General features: G+C 58.2%; 1 protein-coding gene across 3 annotated transcripts; it reads right to left on the reverse strand.

Annotated features, from left to right (window-relative positions):
* Window positions 1-225: 225 nt before the first annotated feature.
* PER1 (period circadian regulator 1) lies at window positions 226-16593 on the reverse strand. 3 transcript variants are annotated; one of them, XM_010362419.1, is made up of 23 exons: window positions 16396-16593; window positions 10435-10848; window positions 10222-10320; window positions 9977-10131; window positions 9762-9883; window positions 9469-9670; window positions 9266-9317; window positions 8346-8488; window positions 7884-7962; window positions 7700-7806; window positions 7377-7530; window positions 7170-7278; window positions 6950-7081; window positions 6599-6704; window positions 6296-6467; window positions 6074-6204; window positions 5669-5848; window positions 4462-4704; window positions 2971-3581; window positions 2354-2540; window positions 1975-2164; window positions 1511-1661; window positions 226-1111 (listed from the first exon to the last, which is right to left on the reverse strand). In XM_010362419.1, the coding sequence occupies exons 2-23, from the start codon at window positions 10707-10709 to the stop codon at window positions 833-835; spliced, it is 3879 nt and encodes a 1292-aa protein (XP_010360721.1). In that variant the 5' UTR covers window positions 10710-10848; window positions 16396-16593; the 3' UTR covers window positions 226-832. The 3 variants fall into 3 exon arrangements, with proteins under 3 accessions (XP_010360721.1, XP_010360719.1, XP_030778699.1); XM_010362417.2 differs by lacking the exon at window positions 16396-16593 and adding an exon at window positions 12353-12600; XM_030922839.1 differs by lacking the exons at window positions 5669-5848; window positions 16396-16593 and adding an exon at window positions 12353-12602.
* Between the last annotated feature and the right edge of the window lie 2270 nt (window positions 16594-18863).

Raw genomic sequence — 18863 nt, forward strand, 5'->3', positions numbered from 1 at the left:
GGGTAAACCCAGCTGAGGCCATGCTAGAGGGGACAGCAGAGTCAGAGCTGGGCGTGGATGTAGTAGGCTCAGCAGGGCCCTCACCTGGACAGGATGGGGGGAGAGGATGGGGGTCTTCAGGGGATGGCCCTGTGCACCCTCACTACAACCTTCCCGGAAGCAGGGCTGAGCCTCTCCTCGACGCGCTCCCCTCACCCCAACCCCAAACTTCATTCCACGAAGTCCTGGCCGTTTTTATCTTTTTGTATTAAAAAAGTAGTAACAGACACAAATATCAAAAACACAAATGCCATCGGCAGAGGGTACAGCTGAGAACACCTGGGTCCCACCTGAGGGGCAGCACCAGGGACCCCATGGTCCACCAACCTCCCCCACCCCCGAGCAGCTAGGGGCTGGATCCCCCAGGTCCTGCTTGGGCCTCAGGCTCTCCTCCCATCTGGGGAGGAGGTGAGAGAGACAGCTGTCTCCCCGATAAATTAAGTGCAGCCCCAACCCTCAGGAGTCGGATTCAGGCTCAGCTGGGATATGGAGAGGCCACTTCAACAGCCTGTCAGCAACTCTGTCCAGGGGAGGCAAAGATTCCTCTCCAAAGGTGGGAGGTGACACTCCTCTGGGCTAGGCTGGGCTAGGCTGCGGAGTTCTGCTCTCTGCTCCCTACGAGGCCAGAGGCAGCCCCTGGATCCTGGGCTGGTGATGGGGGTCCGGCCCCCTATGGTGGGAGAAGCTGGGGCAGTTTCCCACTGGTTGGTCCAGCCACATCTGAGTTCTGAGAATTGGGACATAGGAGAAGAAAGCATCTTGTGGACTCCTGGAGATGGTCCCAGAATGGAGTCTAGCTCATGCCGTTTCCTGCTGTGGGTAAGGCTGGACTGGCTGAGCTCCTGCCTTCTTTCTCCTCCTCCATGGCCAAGTCCTGAGAGCTTGAGGCCTTGGCCCCACCTTGGGCCCGGGCCTCCTCGCAGCCCTCACCCTCACCACTGCCGCCACCGCTGCTGCCCTGCTCGCCTCCACCCTCTTCCATGGGCTCCAGCCCCAGTCCACCCAGCTCTGAGAAGAGTGGGTCATCAGGGTGACCAGGATCTTGGGTGCTGCTCCCACAGTCCACACAGGCCTTGGTAAGAGAAATGGACATGAGGGAGTCAGAGAGGGTCCTCACTGCTAACCTGTCAGCCCAGCTTCCCACCCCCAGCCCACTGTGCTTCCCGAAATGTACTCCCGAGAAGCACCAGTCCACATACATGCACCTGCGGTCCAACAAGGTTGGAAGGTGCCTTGTGCCCTCTACCCAGATGCCGTTACAGGAGAGTCATAATGCACGTTAGCATAGGATAGGCTGAGAAAAGTTCTGCAAAGACTCATGCGGCTTAATAATAATCCACAGCAAATTCAGTGGAATCAACAGTCTTCAGAATTAGTGATCCAAGGATATTGAGATCAGCTCTGGGCCTCGATCCCTTGAACTTGACAAGCTCAATTCTTTTTTTCTACCCCTGTCCCAGGCTTCTCTTACCATCACATCAAGAGCCCGAGGCAGTTGGCCCTTCCGGACCCAGGAGTGCACAGCGCCCAGTTCCCGCCGCTGGTCCTCAGAAAACCGAGGCTGCTGCTTCTGCATGGCTCGGAGCCGCTCCCGATCCTCCTTCAGCACAGAGGTCATGTCCCTGCCCGAGAAGGGGTTCAGAAGGCAGAGGCTGCGATTCAGGACCCGGACCAGGACCTGTGAAGCTGGCATCCTTCCTCTACCACAACTCCCACCTCATGCTCCTCCCCTAAATCAGGGCTAGGGGAGGTCAAGGCTCCCAAGACCAGGAAACCTGCTCTCCTCCTGGGAGGAACTAGTAACAGAGATCCAAGGGGCAGGGAGAAGGACAGGAACCATCTATCCTATCCAGGACAGAGCTAGTCCCAGAAAAGAAAACTGCCCCCCCTACTACCTCTGAAAGGAAGGCCAAGAATGCCTCTGAAATGCCTCACCTGGAGGGTACCTGGTAAGTCATCATGACGCGCTGGTCAGCATTGGCCATGAGCAGCCAAATGGGATCCTGGAGCACGTACTTGATCACCTGGTCCCCCGGCTCAGCCCCGCCCCGAGCAGCCCCAGCCTCAGCCTCGGAAGAGTCAATGCTGCCAAAGTATTTGCTTGTGTGGCTGCTCTGGCTGCTGCCTGAGAAGTGGGGGACAGACCAATGGAGTCAGGCTGGCTGCATGCCCACTCTGGGGGCCTCACAAGGCCTCCCTCAAAGGCCACATGTCCATCCCAGTGGCCTTAGGAAGCTCCACCAAGATGGGGCCTGGGCTCCCGGCTCCCCAGTCACTGCCCTACCCTGGGAGGTGTTGGAGGCGGGGCACTCACGAGTGATGCTGGCTGAGGTGCTGCCCCCCTCATGGGAGCCTGAACCAGACCCAGAGCCCAAGCCAGAGCCCAAGGAGCCCGAGGCTGCAGAGCCTGTGCCGGAGCGCGAGTCCTCTTGCAGCAGCAGTTCCAGCAGGTCGCTGGAGCCGGAAAGTGCGTCCTGATTGGAGGACTCAGTGACCTCCACCTGGAGGAGGGGAGGGGGGCAAAGAGGGATGAAGGGGTCAGCACCTACGCCTCCCTTCAACTGCTCTCACTGGTTGTGGGGAGAGGCACATCCAACCCCAGTGGTCTCTGCTCCCCACTTCGTGACAGGAGGGCCAGGATGAGAGAGAAGCAAGCTGGCTAAGAGTGGGGATGTGAGGCCAGACCCTTTCCAAGTGGCAGATACTCCCTCAGAAGTTCCTGAGATGTCCTCACCACCTGTCAGACAGACAGGACTGTCCCTTCAATGAGGAGTTAGCCAATTTCTGCCTCATTCAGAAATTCAGCTGGGGTCTCCCTCCACCTCCTGGAGGCTGACACACTGGCCTGGCAGAGGCAGCAGGCAGCATAGGGTAGCAGAGGGGCGGGGCTGGGGTGGGGGCTGGCGGGCGGATGCAGGGATCAGTGCTCACCAGTCTGGCTTCTGGCTCAGCAGCCTCCTTACTGGGAGGTGGGGGCCCAGCACTGCTCCCAGGGCCCCCTGCACCAGCGGCCCCCTCAGCACGGGGGAGCTCCTCGAGCTGCAGCAGATTGAGCTGGAGTGGAGAGCTGCATCTTGAGTTGAATAGTGGAGAGTCCGGGCAGCAAGGAGGGCTTGAGGGGAGGGCGGGCAAGGATGGAGAAGGGGAGTGCGAGGCAGGAGTGGGAGGCCCTTCAGCAGGGGTCTGGGGTGCCCCGTAAGGATAGCTGGATGGGGTTGGGAACAGATAGTTAGGGAGCACCAAGGCCACCATTGGGGTCACCAGAGGGGTGGGGAAAGCAGCCGGGGGCACAGATGTGGGAGCAGGGGGAAGAGGCTGGGGGCCTCCTCGAGGGGAGAACACTGGGAGAGGGTAGGGCTGGACAACTGCTGGGAAGGGGGTAGTGGCTGGTGGGGCAGGCCAGGGGGTGGAGGGTGGCACAGGTGAGGGGTGGGAGACATAGCAGGGCGCTTCAGCCCGAGGGTTCTGGTGGTGGCGTGAGCGCTTGGCTTTGGATCGGCAGTGGTGTCGGCGGCTTGGAGGTGTGGGGCCGTGGTGGTAGCCTGTGGGAAAAGACTAGGGTTAGCGAGGGCCTGAACCTGGGGTTAGTGCCCCTGCTATGCACACTCCCGTGACAACTCTGACCAGGGAGAGGGCAGGCCAAGGCTCCAGAGACAGCTTCTCAACCCACACAGAATGGGAGGCTCAGGAAGTGGGGCACCTTCAGGGAAGAATCACAGGAGCCAGGGACAAGGGGATTTATTGAGAAAAGAACAAGGCCAGGGAGAGGTTACAAGAGGGGTCGAGCTGGGGGTGTGCGGAAGATGGAGGCACGCTGGCAGATGGAGGAGGCAGGGTGCGTCCATGGACACATGGACAGGTGGCTCTGGTCCATCCGCCAAACTCCTGCGGGCGCTGCCAGCATAGGCGTTCCTCCTGCCCATCCAGGCCGTGTTCTGCCTGGCTTGCGATGGAGTGAAGAGGGGGGCTGGAAAGCCCAGTCCTGAGTCCTGCGTCTGCCTGCAGGGGGTCTCCCTCAGGCACCTGGAGGGGCTGCCTTCCACCTGCCCTTGAAGCCCAGACCCCACCCAGAGTTGGCCCAGAGTCTATGCATGTCTCTTCATCAGTGACAACTGACTCCCAAGTGGGCATACTTCCTGCCCCTGCCCCCAGGCTAGGCCTGAAGTCGCCTACCTGGAGCACAGCACTTCCGCCTGCCCGTCCCAGTGCCATCCCCCCAGGCTGCCCTCCTCTGGCTGCAGCCCGGAACCCCGGCCTAGTGGGGAGAAGCTAGCGAGGGGCCTGTCCCTAGGCAGGGCCTGGTGGTGGAAACCACCAGCTCCTGGGTCCCTGGAGCAGAAACACCTCCCTTAAGATCCACCCCCTGACAGTCCAGTCCTAGACTGGGCAAAGGGCAGGCTCCGGCAGGCCCCAGGTGGCTACCTCGCTCGCCAAGGGCTGAGGGCGCCGTGGAAGAGCTGTCGAGTCCACGCAGCCTGCCCAGGTCTCGGAAGCGGCTGAGGAAGGCTTGCTCTTCCTTCTGTGTGTGCAGGGACAGCACGGCCTTGGTCAGCCCCACTGGACGGTAGGCATCTGGGGCTGGGTCAGGGGCTACTGTGGGGCTGGGGGCTGGGCTGGGGGCTGGGCCGGGGGCTAGGCCAGGCAGGTCCTCCATCATGATGATGTCTGAGGAAGGTGAGATACAGAAAGGTCATCAGAATCACCTCAGGGGTCAACAAATCCATACCACACCCTCCCTGTCCGATAGCCTAGCCAACCCCTGGTGGCTCTGCCCCACAGCCGAGCCTGGTCCCCATGTACATTTCTTGGTCACCTCTCTGCCAAGGGCTGGCCCTGGGTCCTCCTCTCCATGCAAAGCTGGCCCAGAAGAAGAGACGATAGATACTCAGGTCCCTCCAGTGGCCACTCCCCTCCAGGAACTCTACTGGGATGACCCCTCACCACTCTCGTTGGAAGAGCAGCCCACCCCTTGGCTTTCCCTCACACATTGTTTCTTTCTTTTTTTTTTTTTTGAGACAGAGTCTCGCTCTTTCTCGCAGGCTGGAGTGCAGGGATGCAATCGCGGCTCACTGCAACCACCAGCTCCTGGGTTCAAGCGATTCTCCTGCCTCAGCCTCCCAAGTAGCTGGAACTATAGGCGCGTGCCACCACACCTGGCTAATTTTTGCATTTTTAGTAGAGACAGAGTTTCACCATGATGCCCAGGCTGATTTCAAGCTCCTGATCTCAGGTGATCCTCCTACCTCAGCCTCCCAAAGTGCTGGGATTACAGGCCTGAGCCACCATGCCCAGCCCCTCACACATTTTCAAGGTCCATATCCAAAGACCCTTCAGGGAGCTTTAATTTTCCTCACCTTCAGACCCTCTGTGGTCAGCACCTCAGGGCAAACCCCCTACCCCAGACTTTGTGTTTCAACTGACAGTAACAATACAAGAAGCAGAACAGGGGAAGGGCAAAGCCGAGAAGCCTGGCAGGGAGGGGAGAGCAAGAAGCAGCAGCCCCAAGCCCCACGTCAAGGGAGTCCTCCTTCTCTCCATCAGGGGCTGGAAGGGAGGGGAAAGGCAGGAGGGAGCTCTAGCTGGGAGACTGGTGGAGCCCAAGCACTGCCCCCCAGCTCCACGCCCATACCCGACTCCGGGGGCTTCTTGTCTCCCACATGGACGATGGTGGAGCTGAAGCTACACTGACTGGTGACGGACACCACGCTCTCCGCCTTATTGGCCAGGGCGAGCGGGCTCAGGGTGCCTCCCACCACTGGCTCCTTCCGTGGGGTGGCCCCCTCCCCAGACAGCACTGCTGACGGCGGATCTGTGCAGAAAGATGGTGCCCGTTACCATCCCCACCCCCACTGGGAAGTCAGGAGAGAGGATCCCAGGGAAAAGGGGAAGGGGATGGTGGTAGGGAACAGTCTGGAGACCAGGAGGCTGAGGAGGAGGGCAGGGCACAGCAAGAGGGCCCAGAAGCAGAAGGGAAAAGACACAGGGCCACCAGGCCAGGACGGGGCAGTGGGAGCAGGGTGCACTGGGTCTGTACCTTTCTTGGTCCCCACAGGGACTGGACCTGTCCTCTGCTTGCCATCGTCAGAGGCTGAGGAGGTGGTGTAAGAGGAGGAGGAGGCACATTTACGCTTAGTGGTGCTGGGCAGGTTGCAGCTCTCCAGGTACCTGGTGATGGACACAGCAGAGGGCATCAAAGCAGGGCTTGGGGTGGGCAGGGGTGGAGCCCGAGGTGGAGAAGATGCCTGGCAGACCTTACCTGAGGATGCTGTCCAGGCAATTGATCTGTTGGTAGGAGCAGCTGGAGGCTTCTTTCCTCTCGGCCTCCTCAGGGGCCAAGGCTAGTGGGGCCGGGATGGGAGCAGAACCCGTCTCTAGCTCTGGGTCTGGGGATTGGCAGGGAAGGGCCCTGGCCTTGAATGTGCCTGTAGCTGGGGCAAAGAGAGAAAGAGGAAAACAGTCTTCTCAAGCTCACATGGAAAGAAACAGCAAATGGGTTGGGGGTGAAGGTCAGGGGACCCCCCAGGTCTGTCTCCTCACCCATACGTTGTCACCAACTCACCAGGGAGGCGAGGCCGGGGCTGAGGCCGGGCCCGAGACTCAATAAAAAGCTGCTGGCCCTGGTGCTTCACCAGATGCACATCCTTACAGATCTGCTGGAAAGTCACCTGCAGGACAGCACCACAGTGAGCAGAAGCAGGGAGTGTGGCCAGTGTCAGGGGCCAAGGGCACAATAAAACAAGAAGGTACCAGTGGGGAGGCACAGACGCCTTGATGAGAGCAGGGTAAGAAGGAAATGGCAGGAAGGAGAGGGCAAAGGGGGATCGGGCAAGACTCTGGGACTGGGAGTGCTGGTTCCGAGGAGGAGAGGGGAAAGGGCGATTAGAGAGTGAGGTGGGAGCAGGTCACTCACTGGTGCAGGAGGCCCAGGCCCCTCTGCATCACCCCCGTTGCTATCACTGGAGGAGCCAGGGCTGTGGAGAGGGCCTGGGGATGTCACGGGGCCGACTCCACAGAGTCCTGTGGGGCTGGGGCTGTGCACGGGCTGCAGCAGGGAGAGGGCAAGTTAGATGGCTTGATCCCACTTCCCACCCCCTTCCTCACCGCCCACGCTTCCTCTCCACTACTCTCACCTGTAGCAGGAGGCGGTGGATCTGCTCTGACAGCTCCTGGATATCAGTGTCCAGGGTTGGAGCTGGGCTGGGGGCCGGGGGAGTGAACACATCCTCATTCAGCGGGGCCCTGTAGGGTGGGGAAGAGTGAGTCCAGCCCTGGCCCAGTCCTGTCCCCCACCACACTGCCCTATCCCCAACGCCAGCTCGGGGACATGGCCCACTTACGTGCGTACTTTGTGGCGGCCCAACACGAAGGCTACCTTGCGGCTCCAGGGATGCACAAAGCCAGCCCAACTGGTGTCCATGGTGACATACTCCCCGTTGCGGGCACAGAAGCGGATAGGGGAGTGGTCAAAGGGCTGGCCCGCTAACTGCAGGACTGATGGAAGTGGGAGAGGAGGAGGGGTCAAAGGGAGGGAGAGCTGAGTAAGGGGGAGGCCATGGCACTGGAGATCCAGGAGACCAAGGCACCAAGAGACCCAACCAGAAGGGCAGCCATTCAAAAGCCCGGGGCAGTGGGAAGGGTGAGCAGGGCAAGAGGAACTCACTCTTCTTGTGGATAGCCAGCATGAGGGGTCGGTCCTCAGGGTGCAGGAACAGGAGCACTGGAGCCCCCAGGAGGTCCTGGGGCAGGTAGCCCAGCAGGGGGGCAGCCCTGAATGGGAAGGAGGCATCAGAGTGGCTGTGGCCTCAGCCCTGGCTGCCCTCCTCTCCTCTAGGTCCTATCCTCACCTTTCATCCACATCCTGGAAGAGGCAGCTGGGTGTGTGCCGTGTAGTGAAAATCCTCTTGTCAGGGGGTATCCGGGGAGCTGAGGCACAGAAAGTGTGGTCACTGGGTTTCGTCCAGAATGCCCAACTCCTCAGCCCTCCACTCTGCCTGGGCCCAGGCTGGCTGACGGTCTGCCACACAGCTCTGCCCTGGGCACTATGGGCCCAAAGATGGTCTGGGCCAATCCTATGCCCTGTACCAGTAACACGACTGAGAGCAAGCAAGGCATTCTTCTCTGCCCTCCTCTAACTCAGCGATCTTCTTCAACTCTACCTCTACAAGGAGCTCAAATCCTCATCTTTACAAAAGCTTTTCTTGTTCCAAAATTCAAAGGGTCTGGCTAAGCCTCCCAAATTCATGCCTGACCATGAGGAAATGTCCTTCCTCCCAGCCCCCACCAGGCCAGGGCCCAGACCTGCTCACCTTCGTAACCCGAGTGGATGCGCTCTGCAATCAGCAGGCAGCACGGCTGCACAGGGGCCCCATCTGAGACCCGGATCTTGGTCACATACGGGGTTAGGCGGAATGGCTGGTACCGAGGCCCTGGATCCCGGTCAGGACCTCCTCTAGCAAAGGAGAGAGGAGCATTAGGGACTTTCAACAGAGAGCCACCCATTCTTCCAACCACAAGATCACAGCACACAACAGCAAAGACCCTGAGAAGGGAGCAGAAAGAGGCAGAGGTAGGCCGGGCACAGTGGCTCGCGCCTTTAATCCCAGCACTTTGAGAGGCCAAGGCAGGCGGATCACCTGAGGTCAGGAGTTCAAGACCAGCCTGGCCAACATGGTGAAACCCCGTCTCTTGGCCGGGCGCGGTGGCTCAAGCCTGTAATCCCAGCACTTTGGGAGGCCGAGACGGGCGGATCACGAGGTCAGGAGTTCGAGACCATCCTGGTGAACACGGTGAAACCCCGTCTCTACTAAAAAATACAAAAACTAGCCGGGCGAGGTGGCGGCGCCTGTAGTCCCAGCTACTTGGGAGGCTGAGGCAGGAGAATGGCGTGAACCCGGGAGGCGGAGCTTGCAGTGAGCTGAGATCCGGCCACTGCACTCCAACCTGGGCGACAGAGCAAGACTCCGTCTCAAAAAAAAAAAAAAAAAAAAAAAAAGAAACCCCGTCTCTACTAAAAATACAAAAATTAGCTAGGTGTGGCGGCGCCTGTAATCCTAGCTACTTGGGAGGCTGAGGCAGGAGAATCGCTTGAACCTGGGAGGCGGAGGTTGCAGTGAGCCGAGATCATGCCACTGCACTCCAGCCTGGGCGACAGAGTGAGACTCCCTTTCAAAAAACAACAAACAAACAAAAAAGGAAGCAGAGATCTTCTCCACCTCCCCTCACCTACCTGATACGACAGAAGACAGACTTCTCCTGGGTAAAGTCCCTGAGGCCTGAACCTGAGACAGACAGGAGAGGAGTGAGCACAGCCTCCCGCCCCTTCCCTAGGCTGCAAAGAACCCACTAAGGGAAAATCTGGGTCCCCTGGCCCCTCACAGCAGGAACTTCCTGGGACTGCTCATGCCTCCTCACAGTGCTTGGGCACCTTACCTGCTGAGGCCCCTGTACCCCAGGTGGGCAGGCGAGATGGAGCAGTGGAACCATAGAAGACTCCCACATCCTGGGGAGCCAGGAGCTCGGAGAAGCGGGTACCCCGGAACACGTCCCGCTTGCAACGCAGCAGGACAGCTGCCTGCTCCGAAATGTAGACGATTCGGCCCGTCAGGAAGGAGACAGCCACTGAGAAGGTATCCTGGCAGGAAGGGGAGAGCAAGAGCAGATTCAAGAGCCGCGGGAGAAGGGGTAGGGGTGCATCGGGATGGAGAGGCCAGGCGGCCGCTGACCTGGTTACGAAGCGTGTACTCAGACGTGATGTGCTCCAGCTCCTCCAGGGTATAGGTGGACATGTCCATGGAGCAAGGCTCGCCCTCCTCCAGGCTCCACTGTTGGTAGTATTCCTGGTTGGCTGCAGGGTGGAGGCAGTGAGCATTCAGTAAGGAGGCTGCCTCAACACAGGAACCCAGGTCCTGGCCATTCCCTCTTGGGACATACCACTTACCCTGCACCTGCTTGACACAGGCCAGTGCGTACTGCAGCGTGGCCAGGGTCCCAGAGCGGCCCTTGCCCCGGCGCTCTGGTGGCAGTCGAAGCTTGAGCTCTCGAAGTGCTGTCATGAGTTCCTTCTGGGTCCTCGCCCGGGCTGACTGTTCACTGCTGCGGGGCCCACAGGGAAGGAGATAAAGACATTAGTCCCAGAATGTGGCCTGGGCCCCCAGACCTCTCCTCCAGCCTCACTCGACATACCTGCAGCCACTGGTGGACGGGTTGTCCTGCTCTGAGCTGGCACTCAGGAGGCTGTAGGCAATGGAACTGCTAGGTGGGGATGGGCTCTGAGAGTTTGTGCTAGGAGACAGCAACAGGCCCAGTTACAGGTAGGGCCAGCAGTGTGAGGCCTGTCACCCAGCTCTGCCTGCTCACAAGACCACTCCTAGACCCAACATACACATCCATACGTACCTCTTGCTGCTCTCAGTGGTCTCCAGCAGGGCTGAGTCCTTGCCATTGCCTGAGGAGGAGCTGTGTGAGCTCCGCTGAGATGCACCCCTGGATTCATGCCCATTGGACTCATTGCCACTTGAACCATTGCTGTTGGCATCGGTGTCATCGGCCAGGCTGGGGCCTGGGCAAGGCCGGTGCTGTGGGGGCCCAGGGGATGGGACCCCCCCAGGACAAAATGATTCCCCAGGCCTGGGGTCCCCTCCCCCATCAGCCCCTTCTAGGGGGCCACTCATGTCTGGGCCATGGGAAGAACAGAACAGAGAAGGTGATGAGGCCACCACGGATGCACGGGGGGGCCTGGAGGCCTGGCTGAGGGAGTAAGGTGGAAGATTGAAGTCTCTGCGGGTTGACAAGTTCGATCACAGCCAGTACCTGGAGAGGGAAACCAGGAAGTAGAGCTTGCAGAAAGCTGGTTTGTTAACTCCAGAGCACCTGTTGGCTTCACTCAGACTTTCCCCTGCCTGGCCTCATGCAGGACTGATGGGAGTGGGACCCAGGCCTGGGGCTTCCAATGGGGAGTCAGGATGTTTCCCCTTAGGGGAAACCCCCTTGGGGGGCTGCAAGTGGGAGAAAGTTCTCTGGAGCCTTCCTTCACATCCCCTGCCACCCTGGCTTGAGCAGTCGATAACTACGGCTGTCGGCAAAAACCTGGACACTTCCCATTCCCAAGTTCCCATTAGGTCTCCACTCTGCCTGGGCCTCTAAGGCCTCGGAGCAGGGGGTGAGCTGGTCGCCTCCTATATTTAGGCCTCCAGGCTAATTTTATCCGGGGGCGGTGCCACCCCCGCTGCACATGCGCGCCGACGTGCGCGGCCCCACCACGCGCTTCCGCCGCCGCCACGGTCGCCAGGGAAACAGACGTCAGCTGCTGAGCTCAGCGGTTGCTGGAGGGACCACAGGAGGGCAGGAGGAGCGACCCCTCCCCCATTTCCCGGCGGAAGTGGGGGAACGGCCCTCTCTCACACTGGTGGGTGCGGCCGGGGGTCACGCATCCCTTACATATCCCCAGTCCCAGGATGGCTCAGTGGCCGCAGGAAGTGGGACGGCCTATTAGGATTCCAGGGTTGTCCTGGCTTCTCTAGGACGAAACACGACGGCCACCGCCCTCGGCGCAAAAGCCCCTTAACCTGACTGTCGCCTGGATCCCAGTCATTCTGCTCAAGACAACACAGCCTTTCCTTCTTTAGTCCCTGCGCTGCTTCCCCACCGCGAGGACCGAAGCCGGCAAACTGCCATCGTCAAGGACCCGAGGATCCTCTCTCCTCAGTCCCCTACTTTTCTGGCCAGACCCCCACCCCAAGTCTTGGGCAGAAGAGGCACAACAGCCAACAGATCGTTCTTCCCCTACTCCCCGTCTAACCACACCCCCACGACCGAGCATTTTCTCAGCGCCAGGCGAAAAGGGAAGGTTGTGGCCAACAGCAGGAACTAGCGCTGGGAACGGGATGTTCCAGTCCGAAGTGGGCTGACATCACAGGCGGCGCAGGGCCAGGGACTGGAGAGCAGACACACAGGGAGCGCCGAAAGCCTAATGGGGTCCTGGTACCGGGGCAAACCTGGGGCCCCTCGAGTAACAAGCAAGAACACCGGGGCATGCCCGCTGAGTCGGCTGTGGGGCTGGGCAAGATGGGACAGGGAGGTGGGGACCAAGCTGGAGGTAAGGTGAGTGGGTCAGGAGTGCAGACTCCCGGTGCAAGATTTCCAGGAGCACTTCGGTCCCTGGGGGCGGGGAGAGGGTGGGTAGCGGTAAGGACAACAGTGTGCCCTCTGACTGGCTGGGCCAAAAGTAGCCCATCAGATTGGAAGTGGCAGCGGTCCGACTCAGTGACGGAGATCGGCCCCAGGATGGCCCCAGGATGGCCGCAGAGATGCCTACCTGGTCGCGGGAGTGTCCTCGGCCCGCCTGCCCGCCGCCGCTCCAGCCGCTCCAGCCCGCAGCCGAGTGGCAGCTCCACCGGGCGGGGAGGCGGGTTGCATAATGCCGGGCACTGCCCCCTCATTGGCCTCTTGCCGACGGAGCCGCAGGCCCCGCCCCCGATTGGCTGGGGATCTCTTCCCGGCGCCTGATTGGCTAGTGGCCTCCACTAAGGTCAGGGCTGTGTCACACACACGGGCGCACGTGGACCTGGGTGCTGGTGCTGGGCTGAAGAGCCTCAGACACCGCCCAGCCAATGGGCGCAGGACGCTTGCACAGTGAATAATGGAAGGGAGGAGAGAGGGAGGTACGCTGCGCCTCTTTAGGGAAAAAACCCGGGCCAGAGTAGGTGCTCAAGACTTGCCTACTTTCTGAACGCACTAGCCTTGCAGAACACAACATCTTGGCATCTTCGCCCTTCCAGTGGTGGGGAAAAGGAATGGCGCTGGGAGTTAGGCCAAGCTGGATGAGATGGGTGGTCCTTGAGAGGAGGGGACAGACAGAAACCTGGCTGGGCCTCTCCTGGGTTCCTGTCCCAACCTTGTTCCTTCCCAACCTTCGTTCTACATAATGAAGCCCTTTAACCGAAGCACTTCCTCTGACACTTCAAATCGTGGGAGAGGACAGTTAAGGACCCACGTGTGATTGGTGGGTGAGTGGGTGGAGGAAAGATGCGGACAATGGAAGGAGCGACCAGAGCCAATAGTGGCTGTGAAGAGAAACAATGGCAGGTGCTTCTATGGCCACTCAGAGAAAAGGTCTCCGGGCAGCCTACGTGGTGTCTAGTACTTTCCTCCAGAGAACGCAGCCACCCACAGTTAGGGCTGCCCCAAAAGTGGGGGCCAGGAAGCCAGAACTACAGAGGGACCAAGGGGATGGCAGAGAGAAGAGGCCCTAGACAGAGAAAGGTGGGGTGGCAAGGGCTTCGTATTTCCACTGCTTGGAAAAGAGAAAGCCAAACTCCAGGGGCCCAGCCGGAACGTCATCTGTCTCATTCACCGTATTCCCCAGAGCCCAGGCCAGGACCTGACACATGGCAAGTGATCGATAAACACGATAACATGATTTTTTTTTTTTTTTTTTTAAACAAGGATAGGTTGGGGAGGTGGAGAAAGAGTGTAAACAGGAGAAAGGGGGCTGGGAATTCTAATTCTTTTAAAGAGGGGAGCAGTCCTAGAAAGAGAACAGGGGAACGATTTGCAAGCAATAAAATGTTAGTCTGGGCCCAGGAGAACTGCAATTACACAGCCCCCTCCATCCAGGACCGTGATGAGTAGTTCCTCGCAGGGCTCCCTGGAAACGTGGGTAGTAGATGAACAGGACTCCAAGCAGCTGCTGACATAATCATTGTGGGGGCACTCCCCTCACTGTCACGTGGCCTAAACTTTCCTGAACAATGAGGGGAGGGTGAAGGGGAGGGCTCTGTGGAAAAGCTGGGACAAGAGTGTGTTATAAATTAACCCAGAAAAATCGAAACAGGAAAACAAAGATTCACGAGCCTGGAGGCCGGGCGTGGTGGCTCACGCCTGTAATCCCAGCACTTTGGGAGGCTGAGACAGGCAGATCACGTGAGTTCGGGAGTTCGAGACCAGCCTGACCAACATGGAGAAACCCTCTCTCTACTAAAAAAAAAAAAAAAAAAAAAGATTCAGGAGGCTGGATTCTCAGTCTCCTCTCCCTGAAAATGATCCTCCCCACCCCAACTCATACTGTGGCCTTGGCCTTGTCTCATTTGCAGACACCTCTTCCCTGAAAACACAGTTTTTCTCCCCCCTCGGGGATTTAGGTGTGATCCCCCCGACCTAGGCAGTCCTTGCTCTCCCGCCTCCATCTCCCTATCTGTCTTTTGCATACACAAAAGGCTCCAGCCCTCCAGCAGCCCCCGCTTGCTCCCAAGGCTCTTGTTGTCCTGCTTCACCGTCCCCACAGTAACCAGGCCCTGCTGCCGTCAATGGAGGCGAGGGGGCGGGAGACAGCGGTGACGTCAAAGCGGAAGAAGGGGGCGGGGCGAGGCTGCCGGGGAATGTGGGGCAGGGAGGCTGGAGAGACTGGAGAGGCAGCGGTTTGGGAGGCGGCCAGCCCGAGAGGGCGGCGGCCAGCGCACTTGGGAACATCATGTTCTCTTGGCTGGTGGCCCAGGACATGCACCCGGCCTGGGCGCCTCCCCCAACCAAACGACAGCCGTCCTGTCCCAAAGCCAGGGATTCCTGGAGAGAGGATTAGGAGGAAAGGGGCCCCCTCCCCACACCTCCCCGCCACCACGCCTGGCTCTCTTTTCAGGACTCCCATCTGCCCGCTCCTCAGCTTGTTCCTGCAGCTCTGGCTTTTCCTCTCTCCCAAACTGTACACATCTGCTGGCCTGGTACCAAAGACCCAGGGCGGAGAAGCTGGAGGCCCAGACTCTGGGAGAGAATACGCACCTTTTTCTCCCTTCCAGAAGCCCTCCTTCAGAGCCTGAATCTGTTATTATGGCAGCGGGGCGGGCGGCGGATGCGGGGGGGACAGGGAGGAGAAGGGGCCTAGGATGAGAAAATCAAACTGGGACAGAGCAAGTGGCCCAGTCTGGGGCCTGGATCCTGGGAGAGGGCTAGAAGGGAGGAATGAGGGAATTTGGACTGCTGCCTGAAGACCAGAAGAGCCAGGAAGAGAGAAATGGGACACCATCAAAACTTGCAGAAAAACTTGAGAATGTGAGACTAGTTCCCAGCCACAGCAGGCACATAAATCTCTCACCATGACCCAGGCATTATGCTAAGCACTTTACATTATTTCATCCCCAGAACAACCCCGTGAGATAGGTTTCATGACCCCTATTCCCGGGGCGATAACTAAGGCACAGAAGTTACTAAACTTGTCCAGTGCCTCATAACATGGTCTCAAGCTCTTAACAAATGGAGCCCAGGATTCAAAAATCTGAACTCTAATAATGGCTTGTCATTCTGGTTTCTTACCCTTCAGGAACCTGTGAGGTGTTAACCAACCTGTAAGCTGCATTCCAGCACTGGCAAACCTGGCCTCTCAAATATCCAGCCAATTCTAAGTTTGGTGCCAGGAACACAGACTCCATCCAACCCCTTTCTCTGCCTTAGGCCTGGTCCCAAGACACTGTTTGCACTCCCCACACACTTAACATCATAGCCCATTTTCCCAGGCTCCCAAAGTGCTTGAGATCACCCTAGCAGCCACCAGCCCCAATGATTTCCTACGAAGCCCACTTCCTCACTTTTCTACCTTATGTCAGGCCAACTTTACCAGACGCCTGGTCTGGTTGTTTGTACAGACAGATATCAAAACACTCTGTTGGTGCCTCCCCACCTCCAGTGGCTCAGGAAGACGTGCACAGCCAATCTGCACAAACCCCAACCTTATCACTCCTCTCAGAACTCAATAGTTGCTAACCCACGTCTATTCTCAAGGACGACTCTGAGGCCTAAACCCTTCCGTTTAACATGAGAAAGACACGCGGAGCCGTAATGTGACTGGCTCTGGGTCTCACAAATTATCACACCATCCTTTCTCATATCAGCATGCCAACCCTTTGGTACCCTCCGATTTGCCCTACCAGGGCATCCCTCCAGTCTCCGAACCTCTGCCTCTTTCAAGTGTTTAAGACGACCACCCAAACAGCAGCCACTGAAACATTCTCCATCAGCTCTCAAGGGTCCCGTTCCGGTACCTCCCTGGGAGCAGGGGCTCCTTCAGTCCCGATCTGAAAGGGAGCTCCCTCAGGTCGCAGAAGGCTTCCGAGCCCTTCCCCCCGGGCAGTCAAGTGTCCAGGGACTCTAGGGGGCGAGGGATCTGATGTCACTAACTCCCACCCCGTCCCTCTAGACCTGAGTTCGTGGTCCCTACTCTCCACAACCATCAGAGCTCCCACTGCAGCTATCACGTATTTGCATGATCCCACACACACACTCTATTTAACACCTTCCCAACCGACCACACCACCCCGCAAAAGTCCACATCGACCGCCCAGCATCTCTCCCCCATCCCCGGGCACTCACCGCTCGGCGCGCACGCACACTCCAAATTTCTTCTAGGACTTAGCATTACGTTGGCTCCTCCAAACCCGCCCACGGGCCGGGCTGCCACGCCCCCCACGCTTATTGGCTTAGGGGCGCCGACCCATGCCCCGTGCCGCGTGCAGCCGTCGGCCCCCGCACAGCCGCCATTGGCGCCTCCGGCCGCCATCGTCTTCTCATTGGTCAGCAGGCCAACGGGGGCGGGAGAGATACGCGTGCGAGAGGGGCCGCCCCAACGCGGCGATTGGAAGCCTGACCGGAAGCCACGCCCTCCACACTTCTGAGGCTTTTATTGGCTGAGGAAATAACCCCCGACCTGCCAAGATTGGTGACGTCAGTGCCAGGCCTGCTCTCCAAGCTTTCTCATAGGCTGAGAGGTCTCGGAGCTGTAGGGTACACGTGCCGGCGGTCTCACGCGGCAGCTTGTTTACCCAGAAGCTGGGGATTTTCCTTGACGACACGCTTAACCACGGCTGCTAAATCTGCGCAGGCGCAGCGAGCGTGACCTGCACGCAGGGGCAGACGTGAGCGGTGGCACAGTATAAGGCGCACTTTGTACAGAGACCCGGGCATGACAAGGGGGGATCCGGCGCTGGGGTTCCGGCCCTGGGTCCCCGAGGCTCCCCGAAGCTGGAAGGTCAGAGCATTAGGGTGAAGCGGTCTTCAGATCTCAGCATGGTGTGTTGGTGACGATGAAGATGAGAGCGCCTCTTCCTGATTGTTTTCTGCGGGCCAGGCCAGGCGCTTCTCACAAACTCTGAGGCGAGCTCACGTACTCCCCGCGCCTCACAAATGAGACTGAGATCCAGAGAGGTTACATAATCTGTTTGCCTGTAACACGCTAGTCAGTAACAAGGCTAAAACTTGAACCCAAATTCAAGTTTTAACTTACAGGGCCGATGGGAACTCTTAAACCTGGAAGGGATTTGAGTTGAAGTGCGAAATCCTGAGCACTGCCTGGCATATAGTAAGACTTCAAGTTGGACATTCGGGTAATGATTGTGTACCTAATATAAGAATCACAGTGGCTCACGCCTGTAACCCCAGCACTTTGGCAGGCTGAGGTGGGTGGATCACTTGAGGTCAGGAGTTCGAGACCAGCCTGGCCAATATGGTAAAACTCTGTCTCTACTAAAAAAAAAAAGAAAAAAAACCCACAAAAATTAGCCAGGCATGGTGGTAGGTAGCTCTAATCCCAGCTACTCAGGAGGCTGAGGCAAGAGAATTGCTTAAACCCAGAAGGCAGAGGTTGCAGTGAGCCGAGATTGCACCACTGCACTCCAGCCTGGGTGACAGAGCGAGACTGTCTCAAAACAAACAAATGAAAAAAGGCTGGACGCGGTGGCGATTCTCCTGCCTCGGCCTCCCAAGTAGCTGGGATTACAGGCACGTGCCACCACGCCTAATTTTTTGTATTTTTAGTAGAGATGAGATTTCACCATGTTGGCAAGGCTGGTCTCGAACTCCTGACCTCAAGTGATCTGCCTGCCTCAGCCTCCCAAAGTGCTAGGATTACAGGCGTGAGCCACCGCGCCCTACCTAAAATATACTCCCATTTGTTCAGCATCGTGTTAAGTGGATTTTTTTGTTTGTGTTTTGAGACAGAGTCTCCTTCTGTCACCCAGGCTGGAGTGCAGTGGGGTGATCTCGGCTCACTGCAACCTCCACCTCCCAGGTTCAAGCAGTTCTCTGCCTCAGCCTCCCCAGTAGCTGGGATTACAGGTGCCCGCCACCACACCCGACTAATTTTTTGTGTGTATTTTTAGTAGAGACACGGTTTCACTATGTTGGCTAGCCTGGTCTTGAACTCCTGACCTCAGCCTCCCAAATGGCTGGGATTACTGGCGTGAGCCACTGTGGCCAGCAACTCATTGTTGAAGCACCTGGGGAAAGGGATACTAAGATGCCACATCTGAGGCCTCCTGGACCTACAGGCTGTGGCAGTTCAGTGTGGGGTCTAAAGTCACGAGTCATACAACAGAATACAGAGGTAGTAGGCCGTCTACCGGCAGCTCCACGACATACTCAGCTGTCTCTCTCTGAGCCTATTTAAACCAGTATTTACTAACCCCATCTGAGCGCTGGCACTGGGTTAGGCACAGAGGGGAAGAGATGCTTCACAGAAGTGGCCAATGACTTAATCTACTGCTGCACGGGAGCCACTGCAGAGCATCTAGAAGTTAAATCGAGTAGAAAGGAGTCCAACAGCAGGAACATGCCCCAGGAAAGGGAAACGAAACCTGGGAACTCTAGACCGTAGGGCTCAAGGGGCTTAGAGACACGCGGGCTGGCTATGACACTTCCCATTACCAACTCCTACTGCCCCCGTGTGGCCACTTTGAGAATCACATTTTGCCCTGCCCAAGGTCAGGGCCTCTTGCCAAATCCAGTCCTTGACCAATGTATCTTCTCAACCTTCCTGGTAAACCTTCCGATCCAATATTCTTCCC

This window comes from Rhinopithecus roxellana, chromosome 19 (genome assembly GCF_007565055.1).
Source record: "Rhinopithecus roxellana isolate Shanxi Qingling chromosome 19, ASM756505v1, whole genome shotgun sequence".
NCBI lineage: Eukaryota > Metazoa > Chordata > Mammalia > Primates > Cercopithecidae > Rhinopithecus > Rhinopithecus roxellana.